Consider the following 16,387-nt stretch of genomic DNA (forward strand, 5'->3'; position numbering starts at 1 on the left):
CTTGCGAATGAAGTAGACACCAGATGGTGTTCATCGATGCTGCCGTCTTGATCTAAAATTCAGATCCTTCCTCCCCTCCTCCCTTTTTGCAGGTTTTCCTTTCCTCCGAATCCCCACACCTTTTTTTTCCCCTTACTTTTCAATCTCCCCCCTCCTCCTTGTCCTGAAATGCGGCACTGCGTAATTTTGTGTTTAACCTACTGAGAGATGCTGACAAGTTAAGCGTAGTAATCAGTGCAAATCTAGGTCTCACCCTTATCTTATAAAATACAGACGTTACTACAAAAAAAAAAGATGATTACGTCCTACGCGTGTTTCTAGGTCAATCTAGTCATGCGTGCAATGAATTAAATTCTGCTAAGTCATTGGTTTTCCTGGCTGACTCAGGCAACCCATTCCATGCTCTAATAGCATTAGGAAGGAAGATGCATTTGTACAAATTAGCCCTAGCATTTGGAACAAGGAATGTGCCTTTATCTTTGTGTCTTTCTGAGTACTTGATTCTAACAGCTTCCTCACGTTTCAAGGCCGTGCTCTGTTAGCCGTGAAGCTGGTGGGTCAAACAGCTACGTAAACATAAGCACGATTTTACTTTTGAGTATTGCGTCTACCTGCAACAAACGGAAAGATGTTGAGTTAGTGATTCATTCATGGGCGAGACATTCAATTTTAGTTTAGAAAACTGATTAGCTTAATCTACAGACACGTGACTTCCAAACGGAAATTATTTTTTTTTCAAATCTTTTTTTTTCCGAATTAAAAATGTTAACAAGATTTAGTAGTTTCACTCCCAGCATAGAACTCATCCTTCGAACTAAGTAAATGCCGGCTAAATAGCAAACAATGAGGGGATTTAAAACCAAACCATCTGGATAGGATGACATTCCAGATAGATTGCGCTTAAATAGTTAATAGCAATCTCAAAATTAATCAATTTAAAGCGTGTTTGTTCTTAACATAAACGAATGTACTTACTTTTTTACAAAGCTAATAGCAACTCACTCTGTATGGTAAAAAAAATGTTTCAACGCTATTTCTCCGACACACAATTTCGAATCAAACTTTGCACACTTATTTCTTTGAACAGACAACGTAATAATCAATTTTTAAAAACATTAAACAACTAGTTAATTAACTATTGGTAATTAATTATTTGTTTGGTATCAAGGGAAACAAATTTTACTGGACTGAAGTGGTGGTATAAGCTGAATTTGTCCCCTTTATAGGTCGCCGCTTCAAATTAACTTTATACACACAATAGATAAATATCCAATCTATTTTCAAAGGTATCTTGTCGGCTTGAGGAGGCTTGAGCCATTTGTTCGAATGTAGGTCGTTTCCCCAGTTGTAAATAATTTTTATTTATGTATTTATTTATTTATTTGTGTGTGTGTATATGCTTTTAAAAAGCGAATACGGTAAAAAAAAAATCACCCAGATATTCTTCCCCCCCCCCCCACTCCCAATTTACCCAACTGGTCCAGATAAGTGATAGGATGAAAGAATAGTGAGAAAGCTAACGGCAAGAAATAGCGCTAAGCAAAAACAATTGGTGAAAATATTTCTAATCGCACAGATTTAGTGTTGGTCTAGAATCCCTAGATCTATTACAAATTTAATTACTTGACTGATCCAAACTAATTGATACAACTACATTTTGATAAGCTGTGTTTTTTTTTAAAAGTATTTTGTATGTTTTTCTTGTTTCATTGTAGAACTATATCCCTGCACAAGTGATCGAAGGAGACTCCAGGGGACCAATGGGTCAGATGGTAAGTCTTCTGTACAGGGTGGATCCATTACTTCTATTTAGTATCCAAAGTTTGTTTATATTCATGTTCATTTCGATTGGTTCCATCTCTTCTACACCTCAGTATTTAGTACAAGCCTTATGTTACAGCTTGTCTAACATTCAGTTTATTTCCCTCTCAACCACAAGTGTGCCATGTTTACTAGACACTTGTCAGGTGAAAGGTTATTTAACATTACTTGTATAAATGGGATTTAATTTTTAAATAGATCAAAGTGGATTTTTATTGCGCATTTTTTAAACGAATCCTACCAGATAAAGGCTAAATTCAAAACTAGTGTAGTCATTGGTCATGTCAATCAGTTTGTTTGTTGATCTAATGTTTGGTCATGTCAATCAGTTTGTTTGTTGATTTAATGTTTGGTCATGTCAATCAGTTTGTTTGTTGATCTAATGTTTGGTCATGTCAATCAGTTTGTTTGTTGATCTAATGTTTGGTCATGTCAATCAGTTTGTTTGTTGATCTAATGTTTGGTCATGTCAATCAGTTTGTTTGTTGATCTAATGTTTGGTCATGTCAATCAGTTTGTTTGTTGATCTAATGTTTGGTCATGTCAATCAGTTTGTTTGTTGATCTAATGTTTGGTCATGTCAATCAGTTTGTTTGTTGATCTAATGTTTGGTCATGTCAATCAGTTTGTTTGTTGATCTAATGTTTATTCATGTCAATCAGTTTGTTTGTTGATCTAATGTTTGGTCATGTCAATCAGTTTGTTTGTTGATCTAATGTTTGGTCATGTCAATCAGTTTGTTTGTTGATCTAATGTTTGGTCATGTCAATCAGTTTGTTTGTTGATCTAATGTTTGGCCATGTCAATCAGTTTGTTTGTTGATCTAATGTTTGGTCATGTCAATCAGTTTTTTGTTGATCTAATGTTTGGACATGTCAATCAGTTTGTTTGTTGATCTAATGTTTGGTCATGTCAATCAGTTTGTTTGTTGATCTAATGTTTGGCCATGTCAATCAGTTTGTTTGTTGATCTAATGTTTGGTCATGTCAATCAGTTTTTTGTTGATCTAATGTTTGGACATGTATATATACTCTCTCTCTCTCTCTCACACACACACATCTTGTCTTATTACACATAGTTCGTTCTCCTGCCTCATTAGTCTCTCCATTTGCCTATGAGTTTTTTTGTTTGTTTATTTTGCTCCCCGTGTTTCTCTGTTGTGTGACTTACGTAATTAACGTCCCAGGTCATCGCACTCAGTGACACAGTCAAGAATTAAACTGCTGCTGTGAGAAACATGACTTTATTAACATTCTTGTCTACAGAGTCTGTATGTAGAAAACAATATAATATAGAGCTACTTTATATTTCTCTATTCCACGCCTAGAAGTTATTTCAGTGAAAAGCATCGTATTTAAGATGTTCATGGAAATACAATTATTATTATAGCTAAATAAGTTTAGCTTACAATTTCTAGAATAAAGAGTTTGTGTTATCATACTAACTCAGAGGAGGCCCCAACCAGATCCGCCAACAGACAAGAAATTTTCAAGCCATGATTTTTGTTTTGATTGTCTAAAGTAATCAAATTTAAGATTATCATTTGGCGTTGTTGTTTGTTTGTTTTTTAGTTGAAAACAGAGGAATAGCTTATTATCAATCATTAGATTTCTAGATCTTTTGGCAAGAAAGATAGGCCTAAATATATTATGTCAGAACAGCGATTTCAGATAATTATTTGGCGTTAAGCATTAATTGCCAACCACTAGAAATTGTTGATCACTTTTGTTACCTTGGCTCCATCATATCCAACAACACTCTACTGGATAAAGACATTAACAACAGGATAGCCAAGGCAATGGCCACCATGTCACGGTTGCAGAAAAGAGTCTGGGACAACATATTACTAACTAACAGTACTAAGCCCCAGTCTACCGGACCTGTGTGTTGAGCACCTTGCTGTACGGAAGTAAAACATGGTCAACCTACTCATGGCAGGAAAAAAAGCTGAATGTCTTCCACCCCCGATGCCTAAGGCGGATCTTTAAAATAAGGTGGCAAGATAAAATAACCAATGAGGAAGTGCTACATAGAGCAGGGTGCCAGGACATCCGCTCTGTTATCAGCAGCAGACGCCTTGGCTGGCTTGGCCACGTTCGTAGAATGCCAGTAGGTCGACTTCCACAGGACATCCTGTATGACGATCTAATAGAAAGCAGGAGATCCGCTGATTGCCCACTTTTACGTTATACGGATGTATGCAAACGCGACATGAAGCTCTTCAAAATCGACACTGGCAACTGGGAAGAGGTGGCACTGGACAGATCCACATGGAGTGAGAGCATAAAGGAAGGGTCACAGATTGCAGATGTCATACACAACAGAAGCAGAAAGAAGGGTGAAAATGCAACGGCGCCTGGGGATTACATATGCCCAACATGCGATAGCAGCTGTGTATCTAGGATTGACCTCTTTAGTCACACAAGAAGTTGCAATGGGAAAAGATCGTCTCTCGAGACGTAAAATGCCACAGACAAGATTTGGCGTTGCTTTTCCCTTGAAAAAATATTGAATAAGTTTATTATTTTTACTTATAGGTAGAATATTTGTGCCAAAAAGTGAAATCATCTTTTTAATATCTTTTTAAAAAAAAAATTCGATCCAAACGTGACAGTCCGACAGACAAACGACACAAAAAATAGTATCGTTTTTTTCTTGTGTGTTACAGAGGCCGCTTAAAACAAGAAAAAATAGATTTAAGTCTATTAGCAGAATAAGATTACGCTGATGAATAGATCATTTCTAAATATAGATCTAGTCGGCAGATGATTGATACTATAATAACATCATATCGAGTCTCTTACACGTGTTATCTTAAAATTATTAAATGCAAACGTTGAGAGCTGGGTTCTATTTAGAATGACGCTATGTGCATATGGAGGACATGTCAGGATTCGTTAACTGCGCCAGAGCTTTGCAAGATCTAAAATATCAGGTTGTCGGATTTTTTTTTTAATGTATTGTATTTTTTTTTAGCGATCTAAACGTCACAGACGGACAGACATACAGATTACACAAAACTAATAGGGGCACCTCTGTTACGTCGACAACCTTTGAGCTCACCAAAAAAGACTGCTTTTGGCATACGTTCGTCCCCCATAAGGAATACGTGCCCTGCCCAGCGTAACTGTCGGACCATTAGATGTCCCTCTTTTATACATCCTTCTAAATTATCTAGAATCAATATAAGTCTACACCGAGTTTATGAGTAGAGTTGAAGTTCTGGATAGCTTTATCTTGTATACATGTACATATACTAACCTGACACTGAATTAATTAACGCGTGAAATCCTCTTACTCAATTCTACTAACAAATGTCTGAAGGCTTTCTGTGTTAGTAAATGACAGACTACACGTTAAAGCACAAAATGATGTCGGATTTTGACAGTACCATACTTGTATCTGCTTCTCGACAGTACTGCACTTGTATCTGCTTCTAGACAATACTGCACTTGTATCTGCTTCTCGACAGTACTGCACTTGTATCTGCTTCTCGACAGTACTGCACTTGTATCTGCTTCTAGACAGTACTGCACTTGTATCTGCTTCTCGACAGTACTGCACTTGTATCTGCTTCTCGACAGTACTGCACTTATATCTGCTTCTAGACAGTACCGTACTTGTATCTGCTTCTAGACAATACTGCACTTGTATCTGCTTCTCGACAGTACTGCACTTGTATCTGCTTCTCGACAGTACTGCACTTGTATCTGCTTCTCGACAGTACTGCACTTGTATCTGCTTCTAGACAGTACTGCACTTGTATCTGCTTCTAGACAGTACTGCACTTGTATCTGCTTCTCGACAGTACTGCACTTGTATCTGCTCCTAGACAGTACTGCACTTGTATCTGCTTCTAGACAGTACCGTACTTGTATCTGCTTCTAGACAATACTGCACTTGTATCTGCTTCTCGACAGTACTGCACTTGTATCTGCTTCTAGACAGTACTGCACTTGTATCTGCTTCTAGACAGTACTGCACTTGTATCTGCTTCTCGACAGTACTGCACTTGTATCTACTTCTAGACAGTACCGTACTTGTATCTGCTTCTCGACAGTACTGCACTTGTATCTGCTTCTAGACAGTACTGCACTTGTATCTGCTTCTCGACAGTACTGCACTTGTATCTGCTTCTAGACAGTACTGCACTTGTATCTGCTTCTAGACAGTACTGCACTTGTATCTGCTTCTCGACAGTACCGTACTTGTATCTGCTTCTAGACAATACTGCACTTGTATCTGCTTCTAGACAGTACCGTACTTGTATCTGCTTCTAGACAGTACTGCACTTGTATCTGCTTCTCGACAGTACTGCACTTGTATCTGCTTCTCGACAGTACTGCACTTGTATCTGCTCCTAGACAGTACTGCACTTGTATCTGCTTCTAGACAGTACCGTACTTGTATCTGCTTCTAGACAATACTGCACTTGTATCTGCTTCTAGACAGTACCGTACTTGTATCTGCTTCTAGACAGTACTGCACTTGTATCTGCTTCTCGACAGTACTGCACTTGTATCTGCTTCTAGACAGTACTGCACTTGTATCTGCTTCTAGACAGTACTGCACTTGTATCTGCTTCTCGACAGTACCGTACTTGTATCTGCTTCTAGACAGTACTGCACTTGTATCTGCTTCTAGACAGTACCGTACTTGTATCTGCTTCTCGACAGTACTGCACTTGTATCTGCTTCTAGACAGTACCGTACTTGTATCTGCTTCTAGACAATACTGCACTTGTATCTGCTTCTCGACAGTACTGCACTTGTATCTGCTTCTAGACAGTACTGCACTTGTATCTGCTTCTAGACAGTACTGCACTTGTATCTGCTTCTCGACAGTACTGCACTTGTATCTGCTTCTAGACAGTACTGCACTTGTATCTGCTTCTCGACAGTACTGCACTTGTATCTGCTTCTCGACAGTACTGCACTTGTATCTGCTTCTAGACAGTACTGCACTTGTATCTGCTTCTAGACAGTACTGCACTTGTATCTGCTTCTAGACAGTACTGTAGTTGTATCTGCTTCTCGACAGTACTGCACTTGTATCTGCTTCTCGACAGTACTGCACTTGTATCTGCTTCTAGACAGTACTGCACTTGTATCTGCTTCTAGACAGTACCGTACTTGTATCTGCTTCTCGACAGTACTGCACTTGTATCTGCTTCTAGACAGTACTGTAGTTGTATCTGCTTCTAGACAGTACTGCACTTGTATCTGCTTCTCGACAGTACTGCACTTGTATCTGCTTCTCGACAGTACTGCACTTGTATCTGCTTCTCGACAGTACTGCACTTGTATCTGCTTCTAGACAGTACTGTAGTTGTATCTGCTTCTAGACAGTAATGCACTTGTATCTGCTTCTAGACAGTACTGTAGTTGTATCTGCTTCTAGACAGTAATGCACTTGTATCTGCTTCTAGACAGTACTGTAGTTGTATCTGCTTCTCGACAGTACTGCACTTGTATCTGCTCCTAGACAGTACTGCACTTGTATCTGCTTCTAGACAGTACTGCACTTGTATCTGCTTCTCGACAGTACTGCACTTGTATCTGCTTCTAGACAGTACTGTACTTGTATCTGCTTCTAGACAGTACTGCACTTGTATCTGCTTCTCGACAATACTGCACTTGTATCTGCTTCTCGACAGTACTGCACTTGTATCTGCTTCTCGACAGTACTGCACTTGTATCTACTTCTAGACAGTACCGTACTTGTATCTGCTTCTCGACAGTACTGCACTTGTATCTGCTTCTAGACAGTACTGCACTTGTATCTGCTTCTCGACAGTACTGCACTTGTATCTGCTTCTAGACAGTACTGCACTTGTATCTGCTTCTAGACAGTACTGCACTTGTATCTGCTTCTCGACAGTACCGTACTTGTATCTGCTTCTAGACAATACTGCACTTGTATCTGCTTCTAGACAGTACCGTACTTGTATCTGCTTCTAGACAGTACTGCACTTGTATCTGCTTCTCGACAGTACTGCACTTGTATCTGCTTCTAGACAGTACTGCACTTGTATCTGCTTCTAGACAGTACTGCACTTGTATCTGCTTCTCGACAGTACCGTACTTGTATCTGCTTCTAGACAGTACTGCACTTGTATCTGCTTCTAGACAGTACCGTACTTGTATCTGCTTCTCGACAGTACTGCACTTGTATCTGCTTCTAGACAGTACCGTACTTGTATCTGCTTCTAGACAATACTGCACTTGTATCTGCTTCTCGACAGTACTGCACTTGTATCTGCTTCTAGACAGTACTGCACTTGTATCTGCTTCTAGACAGTACTGCACTTGTATCTGCTTCTAGACAGTACTGCACTTGTATCTGCTTCTAGACAGTACTGCACTTGTATCTGCTTCTCGACAGTACTGCACTTGTATCTGCTTCTAGACAGTACTGCACTTGTATCTGCTTCTAGACAGTACTGCACTTGTATCTGCTTCTCGACAGTACTGCACTTGTATCTGCTTCTAGACAGTACTGCACTTGTATCTGCTTCTAGACAGTACTGCACTTGTATCTGCTTCTAGACAGTACTGTAGTTGTATCTGCTTCTCGACAGTACTGCACTTGTATCTGCTTCTCGACAGTACTGCACTTGTATCTGCTTCTAGACAGTACTGCACTTGTATCTGCTTCTAGACAGTACCGTACTTGTATCTGCTTCTCGACAGTACTGCACTTGTATCTGCTTCTAGACAGTACTGTAGTTGTATCTGCTTCTAGACAGTAATGCACTTGTATCTGCTTCTAGACAGTACTGTAGTTGTATCTGCTTCTAGACAGTAATGCACTTGTATCTGCTCCTAGACAGTACCATACTTGTATCTCCTAGATTTTCATCTGTGGTTCCCTTCTATTATACTCCATTCTAAAAATAGCATCTAGTCATAGTAGGCCTACATGTATAACATTAGTTCTACACACACACATAACACATTTGGCCTTTTTTTTTTTGACTTATGTAATGTCTATCTATCTATACTATCAAGTAATTTTGACTATTGTAAATACATCCACAGGGTCCACCAGGAAACCAAGGACAACAGGGCATGGTGAGTAACATTTAGTTATAGTAACTACTCACATTCAAAGGGAGAGAAGGAATTGATTCATCGCTCCCTCCTTACTGGTACATGACAAGGGACATAATTGGTATAATACCTAGCGACTGATGACATGACTTTGGAAAGTCACATACGTGTATTTGCGATTGTTGAGTATGTGACTGTGTTTGGCATAAGCCAAGCGATGTGTGTCTGTCTGCTAAGTGTTAAAAGAGTCAGACTGTTGTTTCTGTTTCCCTGTCTATTTTGACCATGCCATCATGTCACACAATCTTTGTGGAGCACAATCTTTGTGGAGCACAATCTAATTCTTAGTCACTTTTTGATATTCTATAAGTACATGAGGGTTTTGTTTTGGTTTTGGTTTGATGTGTTATATGAAAGAGGGCAGGGGACAAAATCTTCATTTCTAGAAAAAAAAAAAACCATGAAATGTGAAAGAAATGACTCATATCTAGTGTCAGTACTACCTCGAATTGTTAGGGATTCTCTCCGTCTGTCTGAGTGGAATCTTTTTAAACTTCACTTTCTTGGATCAAATTGAAACTTTGTAAAATTTTTCATTGTCGATGACAATACACGAATCAATGAATAAATTAGCTAATTAGTTCATCAATTAGTCGTAATAAATTAATTTTGTTTTATATAGAAAATGTACTAAGCTAAAGGGAAATAAGTCTTGTATGAAGCATTAATTCTTTCGCTAAAATTTTTAAACTAACTGTGGCGATATATTTATAGAGTGCCAGATAACTCGAGTTAACGACCAACCTGGAACTAGGAAAACCTGGAACTAACTATAATTTTAATAATATACACACTTTCTAAATATACAATACAATTTAATGAAACACATTTACTGCCGCCGTTCAAGCTCTCAAACTAACCATGCAGCCCTTTAAATACTCTGTACCCTCTTCGTCCACATATGATCTGATCACATCTTTCATTATTTCTCCGTGTCATTTGCCTTAGATTCTCTTTCAACGACAGGCCAGTTCATTCTTTGATGTTGTCTTCCCATGGCTTTCTCTGTCTGCCTGTTCTTCTTTTCCATGGTAGGCTTACTGTTCCTTGCAGAAAGGTTTTAGCTAGCCCCGAGGCCTCGACCTAGTGCCGGGGGTCGGCAACGTGCGGCTCGCGAGCCACATGCTCTCTAACGACGCCATCTTTGGGTGTGAAGCTGCGGCTCTTTAGTTCCATACGCAAATATTATGTATTTTATCAAAACATTTTTTTTAAAATAGTTCTGAATCTGTTGTCAGTCCGTCAGAAGCTCTCTAACGAGGCATCGTCGGATGTTTCTATGTAGCTTTCAAGTCGCTTTCGACGCTAGAGGAATTGGCGACTTCATCACGTGCTTTGGCTGTGACTTAAAGTTTGTTGTTTCAAGTAAATGAGTTGGAAGCAATTATCTTCTCAAAGTTAGAAGCAATCTACAAGTAATGCTAATCTGGCAGGCTTTGCGGTACCACACGAAATTGCACAAAAAGGCAAACCATTTACAGATGGTGAGTATGTCAAAGACTGCTTCCTACGTGCATCTGAAGAACTGTTTCGTGATTTCAAAAACAAACCAGAAATCTTGATAAAAAATCAAAGATTTGCCACTATCTACGAAAACACAGCAAGGTAGAATATTTAAAATGTCTTCAAAAATAACATATTTACAGTTGTAAGATATTCAGCTTTCTTTTGTCCTATCACTTGCTAATCTTGCTACACGGCACAAGTTGCCCATTTTGTTAGGTATATGTCTTCCCAAGGTCCAAAAGAAGAACTTCAAGGATTGCAACCTCTCACGTAACGCAACAAAAAATGGACAGCTTTAAAAGAAATGCCGCGAGTTGATTCGACGCATGGAATACTCTTCCAGATTGCTACAGTGAGGGAAGAAGTTGGCATTTGGAGTGATGACTATCTTCGGATCGACATATTCGTGCGTGAAAGCGTGTGTTTTTTTCATGAATATAATTAAAAGCAAAGTAAGAAGCCAACTAACAATTGAAAACTTAGAGTCGTGTTTGAAACTAAAAACAACAACTTTAGAGCCAAATGTATCCAAACTTTCTAAAACCATGCAAAGCCAACGCTTCCATTGAATTTCATTGCTCAATTGTTTGTTATTGAAGTTTAAGTTAGTGTTGTAAGCAAATGTTTAACTGTTTTAGTTGTTACCGAAATAAAAAAATAATTATGTAATAATGCTATATATATATTATCTAATTTGTTGTGAAAAAAACACTACTTATATATAATAAACATTTTTTTTCATTAAAAAATGTGCGATTACTATTTATTGTTGCCAGAAAAAACTTTGTGGCTCTTTAAAAATTTAAAATTTTGTAAATTGTAATTTTTGGCTCTTTCGACTCAAAAGGTTGCCGACCCCTGACCTAGAGTAAGGGTCCTTCAATACTTACTCTAACCTAGTGCTACATTTTTCAATTACCTAATGTAGCCTAGTGCTACCACCCCTTATTACATACTCCTATCTAGAGCTACCTTCTATTAACCGTTTAAAGCGAATGAGTCCATTTCGTTTTCATGTTATTTTGTTGTAACCCTTAAGACCCATTGGGAATTGTTCACTTCATCCATGGATGTACATGTTTAGTGCAGCCTGGAATTTCATGATGTCATCAATTTTGGAAAAATATAAATGCAACTAAGAAAAACATGAGAGAATTTTTGTTTTAAAAAATTTCAACGTCAAAATCTTCAACAACAACAAAAAAATAAGCAAAATAATTTCTGTGTCCCCCCCCCCTTCCCTTGTGTTCTCTCGCTTTTTTCTCCCGTGTGTATGCGGGTGAATGTATGCGTGTGTACGTATGCATGTGAATGTAGGCGTGTGTATGCGTGTGAATGTATGCGTGTGTATGTATGCATGTGAATGTATGCGTGTGTATGCGTGTGAATGTATGCGTGTGTACGTATGCATGTGAATGTATGCGTGTGTATGCGTGTGAATGTATGTATGTGTATGTATGCGTGTGTATGCGTGAACGTGTGCATTTGCAGTATATTTGTTTCCATAGCAAAAAACTAAATTTGTAAGTGTAGACTAATATATAAACATATAGGTTTGGACTTGATAAGGCCCTAAGCTTTTTTTTTTTTAACTATGGGGCCCCCTTGTAACTAACATACGCCAGATTTTCCTTTGCTCTTTCTTCAAAATGATTGAAAATATCAATGGAACTATTTTTTTTTGGGGGGGGGGGCCACCTAAACTAAAGCTTGTGTTGTCTGTAGGTAACTCCAGCACTGTATAGCCTACATATATATATACGTTTAGAATGAATGCTAATGTAGCAGACGTAGTAATGACAATAAATAGTACAAAAATGAATACTGACTATGTTGAATGGCTAATATATTTATTAGAGTGTTATTTTGATGTATTCATGTTGGACCTGAACACCCTAATATTTTTTTTTCTAACATTGTGGATAGCCCGGAGAACGAGGCCCGATGGGAAAACCCGGAATAGCTGGACCACAAGGGGTGCCCGGTGTACCGGGATTACCGGGCTCACCTGGTGCTGCAGGAGAAAGAGGATTACGTGGACAGACCGGCATGCCTGGTATGCCCGGACAACCTGTAAGCAGCAATTTCTAGAAATGTCTTTATAAAGTGTGTCTCTCTAGATTCTTTGTGTCTCTGTGTCTTTTTCATTTCGTTTAGAGACGCACTGGTTCTCATGGTTGTAGTTCAATAATCTTGAGTTCCATTGTCTGATCAGCAAATTCCTTACAGCCACATGGTGATGTCGTTCAACGTTTGGCCATGAAAACATGAAAACTTAACACCACTGACTCATGGACCATCAGTTCTTGAAGAGAACGTTACTCGTCTAGAAAGAAGTCCGGGCGCAGGGCTAATCAAATTTTATTTCATTTTGTTCAGGGCATAGCTTGTTTCATTTCATTTTTTTCAGGGCATAGCAAGTTTCATTTCATTTTGTTCAGGACATAGCAAGTTTCATTTTATTTTGTTCAGGACATAGCAAGTTTCATTTCATTTTGTTCAGGGCATAGCAAGTTTCATTTCATTTTGTTCAGGGCATAGCAAGTTTCATTTCATATTTTTTCAGGGCATAGCAAGTTTCATTTCATTTTGTTCAGGGCATAGCAAGTTTCATTTCATTTTGTTCAGGACATAGCAAGTTTCATTTCATTTTGTTCAGGGCATAGCAAGTTTCATTTCATTTTGTTCAGGACATAGCAAGTTTCATTTCATTTTGTTCAGGACATAGCAAGTTTCATTTCATTTTGTTCAGGGCATAGCAAGTTTCATTTCATTTTGTTCAGGGCATAGCAAGTTTCATTTCATTTTGTTCAGGGCATAGCAAGTTTTATTTCATTTTGTTCAGGGCATAGCAAGTTTCATTTCATTTTGTTCAGGACATAGCAAGTTTCATTTCATTTTGTTCAGGGCATAGCAAGTTTCATTTCATTTTGTTCAGGGCATAGCAAGTTTTATTTCATATTTTTTCTGGGCATAGCAAGTTTTATTTCATATTTTTTCTGGGCATAGCAAGTTTTATTTCATATTTTTTCAGGGCATAGCAAGTTTTATTTCATATTTTTTCTGGGCATAGCAAGGTTTTTTTTTCATTCTCAATGCTAATTGGGAGCTACACATGCTTGTACCTTTTGGATATTTTTTTTTTTAGTCTAGTTTGCATTTCTTTACAAAAATGCACTTTGATTAATATGAAAAGACTTTAAACAATCATGTTACTATTAAATCTCATTCTTATTATTCTTACTTTTGAAAGATAGAATTAAATGAGTAGACGTTTTCTGGACGCTGCACAGTTAACTGCTATTTTGATATATTTGTTTTGGACTCGTGATTTAAACTTAAGTCTTGTGAGTCTAGACTGCAAAATTTGTTTTAAAAATATCATGCAGTGATCTATGTCAGTGCCTCACTAGTGTACAGGTCTAGGCTGCTTGATATTGATATACACATTGAGAGTGTCCAAATGTTTTGGTGATCTAAGTCAAATGTAATGAGTTTTGATGCTTTTAATGACTAGATCTACAGATTCCTACATTTAATATGTTTCATTGTGCAGGGTCGCAGTATATCAGAAAACGAAGTGAGAGAATTATGTTATAAAGTGCTCAGAGGTAAGACATCTCAAGGTGGGACTTTTCAATTCGACATCTTTCAATCACTCTACATAACCGCTCTATACTAGTCTCAACTACTCTGTACTAGTCTCAACCACTCTGTACTATTCTCAACCACTCTATACTAGTCTCAACCACTCTATACTAGTGTTGATTATAATATATACACTATAATATAAATGTTTCAATATTAGCAAATGTTGCAGATGTTCATGAGTTTTGAAAACGTTTTCCTGAGACATGAACTTCTCCAAGTTGGGTATACAAACGTGACTGGAAGTTTTCTCCAGACTTGAACTTCTCCAAGTTGGGTATACAAACGTGACTGGAAGTTTTCTCCAGACTTGAACTTCTCCAAGTTGGGTATACAAACGTGACTGGAAGTTTTCTAAAGACTTGAACTTCTCCAAGTTGGGTATACAAACGTGACTGGAAGTTTTCTAAAGACTTGAACTTCTCCAAGTTGGGTATACAAACGTGACTGGAAGTTTTCTAAAGACTTGAACTTCTCCAAGTTGGGTATACAAACGTGACTGGAAGTTTTCTCCAGACTTGAACTTCTCCAAGTTGGGTATACAAACGTGACTGGAAGTTTTCTCCAGACTTGAACTTCTCCAAGTTGGGTATACAAACGTGACTGTAAACAGTTCTCGTGACTGGAGTAAAGTTGCTCTTCTTCTCTGATCCTCACTCTTCTGTTGAATCAGTTGTGAACTGTATTTATCGACTGAGTTGCTCAAAAAGTTAAAACTCTCCACAATCTCATCTTTCTTCTGTAAGAGTTCAAAGACATTTTTTTATACATGTACTTTTTTATGTAGATTTCCAGACCAAATGCTTGCATTACACTTAACAATGTTGTTTGTTTCATTCTGCACTAGCTGTTCACGAAATACTTTTGAGCTTAGATTCACGTTCCATCTAAAAATAGAATTTTAAAAAAGTTTTAAATTCGGTATGTAGATGTAAGAATTGTTTAACTGATTTTCATGTTTACACTTTAAACAAAAGAGTAAAACTGTATACTGTTTATATCTTTTGTAATAATACAAGTACCATAAATTGCCTTGATTGTCTTGTTGATATTCAGAGACCTTCTCTTTGACTACATCACCCAAGTTCGAAATTTCAAAAACTTATAAGAATATTTAAAGAGTCACTTATTTTTTATTTGACTTTTATTCACATTTGTGATAAATATGTCCGAAATTGTGTAACATTGTGTATGTCCGAAATTGTGTAACATTGTGTATGTCCGAAATTGTGTAACATTGTGTATGTCCGAAATTGTGTAACATTGTGTATGTCCGAAATTGTGTAACATTGTGCATGTCCGAAATTGTGTAACATTGTGTATGTGCGAAACAAAATAAATGTATGTCATTTACTATTGTACAGAACAATTCGAAGATTTGACAGCAGGTTTACTAGGCCCACCGGGACCACCGGGCCAAGGTCGGCCAGGTAAAAACGGTCGTCCAGGACCTCCAGGTGCTCCAGGTATGTTATTCCAGTGCTCAGATTCTTAGCTCATACCTGACCTTCTTTCATCTTCATATGTGGTGTTATTGTTTAGGTGTTGACTTTCTATTCATTGATAGTTTCCCCATACATTATATCCCAAGTTCCCTTGCATTCCAGAATCAACATTGTTGTACATATACACATGCCTTTATTGTATATAACCTCATATATATTTGACCCTATTAACAAATGTGTTGAGAGTGTCCCGAATCACTGAATTGAGAAGTGTGTAGTCGAACACTTGAACTAGTTCATGTTCATTTGTAGCTCTTGTTGGTTTGGTGGTGATTTTAGTAAGTGTTTTTTTTTTAGTCCACTTTCTCTCATGATTTCTCACATTGAAGAGCCAAAATGATTAAGTACGGAACTCTGAACATTTGTTAATCATTCGTATAATCACTCGTATAATCCTACCCTAACAACATATTTGCTAAGATCTATTTTTTATAAAAATACAAAGCAGCTTGATTTACATCTATTTTGTTTACTTTTGAGCCTCACTTTTAGATCATTGTTTCCGCTACCCTTGCTCATTTTGGTTTCCCTTTCTCTCTCTCTCTCTCTCTCTCTCTCCCCCTCTCTACTTTCCTTCTCTCTCTCTTTATTTTCCTTCTCTCTCTCTCTCTCTCTCTCTCCCTTAAACGGAAACCAACATTTGACTATTTACAGCTTTCTTAATATTTACATAAGTCTGTGGATATTAATACAGATCTGTTGATATTCATCACAATTATGTAGCTTTAAAGTAGAGATGGGAAACGAACCGAATTCGAACCTCACTTATACCGAACCGAATCCGAACTTTAAAAC

General features: G+C 37.7%; 1 protein-coding gene across 1 annotated transcript in view; it reads left to right on the forward strand.

The window, feature by feature from the left end:
* LOC106060279 (collagen alpha-1(IX) chain-like) overlaps positions 1-16,387 on the forward strand; it is a 159,667-nt gene that overhangs the window by 134,907 nt on the left and 8,373 nt on the right. Inside the window, exons 35-39 of the mRNA XM_056030301.1 lie at positions 1,716-1,772; positions 8,862-8,894; positions 12,366-12,512; positions 13,996-14,050; positions 15,452-15,553. Of these exons, the coding sequence (XP_055886276.1) occupies positions 1,716-1,772; positions 8,862-8,894; positions 12,366-12,512; positions 13,996-14,050; positions 15,452-15,553 (394 nt within the window). The remainder of the gene's footprint in view (positions 1-1,715; positions 1,773-8,861; positions 8,895-12,365; positions 12,513-13,995; positions 14,051-15,451; positions 15,554-16,387) is intronic.

The sequence above is a fragment of the Biomphalaria glabrata genome, chromosome 5, assembly GCF_947242115.1.
Source record: "Biomphalaria glabrata chromosome 5, xgBioGlab47.1, whole genome shotgun sequence".
NCBI lineage: Eukaryota > Metazoa > Mollusca > Gastropoda > Planorbidae > Biomphalaria > Biomphalaria glabrata.